The 5,871-nt window shown below is 40.6% G+C and overlaps 1 protein-coding gene across 1 annotated transcript; it reads left to right on the top strand.

Moving 5' to 3' along the window:
- The first annotated feature begins 4,798 nt into the window (after positions 1 to 4,798).
- On the top strand, positions 4,799 to 5,422 carry LOC138857356 (uncharacterized). Its single transcript, XM_070109758.1, has one exon. It carries the CDS (start codon positions 4,799 to 4,801, stop codon positions 5,420 to 5,422), a length of 624 nt encoding a protein of 207 aa, XP_069965859.1.
- The last annotated feature ends 449 nt before the right edge of the window (positions 5,423 to 5,871 follow it).

Raw genomic sequence — 5,871 nt, 5'->3', positions numbered from 1 at the left:
TCTTGCTTCTTCTCAGCCTGTGCTCCTTCACTCCTCACACTACCGGGATAACTGCCAAAGTACAGATCCGCAAAAAAATCGTCAAATCGCTTGCCGGCAGCTCTTGGGGAAAAGCCAACGAAACGTTACTGGCAACTTACAAGGCAATCGGCCAGCCAGTGTTAAACTATGCTGCTTCAATATGGTCGCCTGGATGTAGTTCAACGTAGACGAAGAAGCTTCAGACTTGTCAAAACACTGCACTCCGTACTATCACGGGATGCCTCTTGATGTCCACAATCGAACACCTTCATAGTGATAGATAGACATTGTTTTCGTAGAAACCACCCCTGCAGTCGTCTGCTTGAAGCGGAACCGCCTCCTAGGAACATCAAGATGTCCTTCCTTGATTACGTCGTTGACATAAGACAGTACGCCGACCAGACTTCGGACGCAACGAACTATAGACAAGCACGGACCGCCAGTGGGGCTATCAACACCTTCATCGACTCCCTCTCAGTGAATGGCTTACTAGGAGTCAAACCACTACCCATTAAAGACGTAGAGCTCGAGTTGCTTTGTCAATCTACCGGGATAACTGCCAAAGTACAGATCCGCAAAAAAATCGTCAAATCGCTTGCCGGCAGCTCTTGGGGAAAAGCCAACGAAACGTTACTGGCAACTTACAAGGCAATCGGCCGGCCAGTGTTAAACTATGCTGCTTCAATATGGTCGCCTGGATGTAGTTCAACGTAGACGAAGAAGCTTCAGACTTGTCAAAACACTGCACTCCGTACTATCACGGGATGCCTCTTGATGTCCACAATCGAACACCTTCATAGTGATAGATAGACATTGTTTTCGTAGAAACCACCCCTGCAGTCGTCTGCTTGAAGCGGAACCGCCTCCTAGGAACATCAAGATGTCCTTCCTTGATTACGTCGTTGACATAAGACAGTACGCCGACCAGACTTCGGACGCAACGAACTATAGACAAGCACGGACCGCCAGTGGGGCTATCAACACCTTCATCGACTCCCTCTCAGTGAATGGCTTACTAGGAGTCAAACCACTACCCATTAAAGACGTAGAGCTCGAGTTGCTTTGTCAATCTAGAGTGATAATTGCGCAACTTCGTTCTGGATACTGTAGCAGCTTAAACTCCTACTTATCCAGAGTAGACCCCGACATACCCAATATATGTCCTGCATGAAATAAGTCCCCCCGATACAACTGGGCCTCCAGTTAGATGACCACGACTACAACTAAACTATAGCTCACCACCCATCAACAACATCGCCAACTCAAATAGGACTTCTACGCGAAAAACTAATAATGTCTTATATATTATATTATATTGAATGGTTGCGCTTTTAAAAAGAAGTTTTATTAAATTATTTCAAAGTTACAATAAGCTATACTTGTATACTCTTTAAATTAATGTTTGATGCTAATGGCTGCTGCTGCTAGCACGTCTGATCAGCTCGGTGTCCGTGATAAAAGGGAAGAATTGCAGGATGAAGGAGAATGGGGTTGCTTATGGTGGAAAATATAAAAATGTAGTAAAGGGTTGCCGGTCGGTAGTGTTGTGCGTTTTGACGGTCGGTAACATAGTACAACATAGTTCTAGCCTGTCGGTAGTGGATGATGTTGCCACATTTACAAAAGATTAAGGTAACAATAATGGCTATACATTTATAGGCAAATGTATAGTTTAAGTCCCCCAACTAAGGAGGCCTCAAAAATGAAATTTTTTTTTTAATCGTCTTATTTTGACGCGAATATTACAAATCCGTGAGCGGAAAGTGAATTTTTTCAATAATTTATGCATGTATTTACAAACATATTTAACACACTTTGAACATATTTTCCAACTCACTTAAATGTTGTAGCGGCAAAACTCTGCAGAATTCTGATGACTTAGCTTTAATTATCAATTCCGCGAGTTAAACATTTTCTTGTGAAAAAAATACTGAAGAAAGGGAACAGTCACAATTTCTTTTGCGCCGTGATCTGATGGTATGGACGAATATTGGAGATCGTCGAACTCCTTTCCCCCGTAGTGGCCTTCGGTCGCGCTTCAAAAAAAATCCTGGTTGGTCTAACACCGGGGTGTTCATAGTCCTTTCGCACCGAATTCCATTCAGCAGCGGAAAGAAAAAGAATTAATTTTAATGTATCACAATTTTTTATTTTTAATGCATATGTATAAAAAATTTAAAAAACATTTTTTTTGGTTTTTTTGAAAAAAAAAATAGAAATGTTGAAAAAAATCACATTTCGCTCACGGATTTGTAATATTCGAGTCAAAATAACCCGATTTAAAAAAAAAAATATTTTTGAGGCCTCCTTAGTTGGGGGACCTGAACTATACATTTGGGTTGGTTTTAGTATACCATCCCACGATTTCAGGGTTAATAGAGGTATGGTATTGGATAGAGGAGACTCTCCAGATCACGAATATATACCATTCTTGCCGTCGAAAACTTATAGTTTTCGAGATATTTGCATTTTAAGTTGAAAGTTTCACAAATTTTATTTTAAAATTTTTTGATTTATGGTTAACTTTTCTTTTATATTATGCACTTGTTATACACTACAATATTTCTACACATTAATTTTATATTAGTTATTTAAATATTTGCTTTCAATAAGCATTTTATTTTAACACAATTTTCGTTATATGCACAATAACAAATGGGTTCATGTTGACAGATAATAAGTGTTGCCATATCCAAATGAATGAAAGCAATCAAAATAAATAAAAAACTAAAAAATAATAAAAATTATATGCACAATATTTACCAATTCAATTTGAATATGAAAATAATGACAAAACAGACAAAAAAAGAAACGGTACCTTGTTTAGTTGTAACAATATCCGTTATATTCTGTTATAGAAAATGAAGTTTAAAAAGAGTGATATACTTTCTTTAACAATACTTTTTTTTGGTGTAGAAAGAAGTTTGACGCGATTGAATTATGAACACCCCGGTGTTGGACCGACCAGGGTTATTTTTTTGAAGCGCGGCCGAAGGCCGCCAGTGCAAATAGGAAATCTAAACAAAAAAAAGTAATGTTAAAGGGTGTAGCTCTCTCTCTTTAAACTTCAATTTTTATTAAGGATAATTATAATAACAGTGAAGGTTTTTAAAATTTGATATATTTTGTTATTGTGCATTTAACGGAAATTTTGTAAAAATAATATGCTTATTTAAAGCAAATATTTAAATAATTAATATAAAAAATATATATAGAAACATTGTAGTGAAGTGTTAGTGTATAATAAGTGCATAATATAAAAAAAAAGTTAACCATAAATAGAGAAATTTTAAAATAAAATTTGTGAAATTTTCAACTTAAAATGCAAATATCTCGAAAACTATAATTCTGGCGGCAATAATGGTATATATTCGTGATCTGGAGAGTCTCCTCTATCCAACCATACCCCTCTTAACTCTGAAATCGTGGGATGGTATACCAAAGTTTCCCCATACATTTACCCAGTTATATTTCTAATAACTTTACGCTTACTACTCGTTATTCGAGTTTAACTTATTGCTATAACTAATATATTTTTGATCTGCAGAATATCCTCAATCCTCCCATATACTATTCAATTCGGTGCGATTGAAATCCTCTTGAAAACACAATTGTGAATTTTACTTTTACACCACTAACACTTCATTTATTCGTTGGTACACATTGATTTCACATTGTATAGTGAAATAATATCATTCAATATTTAACTTATTCTTCAATTCTATTTATTCACACAATAACAAAACGGTTGCACACTGACTAATACCCAGTGCTACCATAATAATATATTTCGCAAACGAAAAAAAAACAAAAAGAAATATTATTACCCAAATACAGAAACCATAATTGAATATGGACAATAAGTTGGACCGTAAAGGATTATTTTTTTGAAGTGCGGTCGAAGTGAGTTTTAGTTTAAGTTTGTCGTCCTTAGAGCAACGCCAAGCAGCAGGGTTGCTCCGTATCCTCCTGATCCGTGCCGGCATCGAGCCCAACTTGGGCCCCGAGGAATTCTTCTGTTGCTTGGTTAGGTGCAACACATGCCATGAATGGAGCTATCTTAAGACCTGTTCAAGCCTTAAGGCTCATAGGGAGTGGACCACGAGTTATGTGGCCCTGCAACATGCACCATGTTCGGGCATTGCGCCGCCTCTCCAGTTGAGTGGCTACAAAAGGACCTCCACGGCCTTAAGGAGCTCACGCAGGCAGCATGACTCCTTGCCTGCCCGATCCCTCCCAACCTTCATCCCGCTCCAATCTTCGTCCGAGAACCACCCAGCATTTCCTGGTTCCTCGCACAGTCTGTTCTGTGTGTCAGTTCTGATGTCCCTTTCTGTGTTCCAGGCTGCGAACCACACGTGAGTAAAGTGCGTCGTACGTGGCCCCGTGCTGTAGGAGTCTCCCCCGCAACACAATATGACAGTGCAACAACCGCTCATGAGGATATTACAGCTGCAACAACCACCATCTACACGTACCTCCCTCACCCCCAGGATAACCACCGGACACCTGAATCAAACGCACTTTTACTATTTAACTGCAGCGGACTCCAGATTATGATCGAGAAGATAGTTGCATTTATGAGCCGGGAAGGCATATGGATAGCAGCGGTCCAAGAAACCAAGTTAAACAGCCGCTCAAATCTTCTGAGTTGCGCAGGTTTCAACGTTTTACGTAAAGATCGCGAGCGAGAATTTGGTGGAGGTCTAACCTTCAGACTGCACAACACTGTGCAATATCGTCTATATATACGATCATATCAAACGATCATTGGGGGATGGAGCTGGTTGCTGATCCCTGTAATCCCTGGATAAGGGATCTCAATTTGGAGATTCGGCAAATGATAAATCAACATAAGCGGAAAAAATGGATAAAGCATCTGAAGTCCGGCAACCTTTCCACCGGTGTGCGTAAGCTTTGGACTACTGTCAAGGCCTTGTCTAATCCGAGGAGACATGACCGAGTTGAAATTCAATTCGATGGCCATGCCTCCTCGGACCCGAAGAAGTGCGGAGGGTATTTTAGCCCACAATTTATACTGCACCCTTCGGCTGACAAGACCAAACGATGTGTTAATCGACGGCTGCGCAAAATGCCAAAAGAACGCATACCACTAACTTTCACCGATGGGGAGTTGCAGAGTGCCATCAACAAAGCCAAATCGTCCAAACCCATTGGCCCTGACGAAATAAGAATGCTTATGCTAAAAAACCTCGGCTCGATGGGAGTAAGCTATCTCACCAAGGTTCTCAACTTGTCGATGATCACTCTTCAAATACCCGAAGTGTGGAAAGTCGGAAGAGTGGACCCACTACTGAAACCTGGGAAACCTGCCCACAAAGGAGAGTATTATCGTCCGATAACTCCCCTCCCACCAGTAGTGAAGACACTTGAGACCTAGCTACTCCCGACATTTACTCACCACCTGAGTCTAGCAGACCTTCAGCATGGCTTCCGCAAAGAGAACGATCCTCGTAGCGTTGGACTTGTCAAAAGTTTTGACACAATCAACCACATAACGCTACTTGAGGGTATAGAACAATCCACGCTCCCTTCAGAGCTGAAGCGGTGGACTAAGAACCACCTGAGCGGTCGACATTCATCCGTACTGTTTCGAGGTGAAAACTCCAAACTTAGAAGAATTAAACAGGGATTCCGCGGGGCGGTGTCCTCTACCCGCTACTGTTTAATTTCTGTATTTCGAAACTCCTCCAGCCACCAGAGGGAGTTTCCATGTCCTGGTACGCCGAAAACTGCACGATATTGACGTCGGGCAATGTAATCGATGGCATGTGCTCGAAAGTAAACGGCTATCACTCCGAACTTTCTTGCTTCTTCTCAGCCTGTGCT

Source organism: Bactrocera oleae, chromosome 5 (genome assembly GCF_042242935.1).
Source record: "Bactrocera oleae isolate idBacOlea1 chromosome 5, idBacOlea1, whole genome shotgun sequence".
Classification (NCBI taxonomy): Eukaryota; Metazoa; Arthropoda; class Insecta; order Diptera; family Tephritidae; genus Bactrocera; species Bactrocera oleae.
This window is presented reverse-complemented; position numbering and strand designations above follow the sequence as displayed.

What these genes read in the sequence shown, in the direction of transcription:
- LOC138857356 (XM_070109758.1), top strand. Translation starts at nt 4,799, where the DNA reads ATGGAGCTGGTTGCTGATCCCTGTAATCCCTGGATAAGGGATCTCAAT.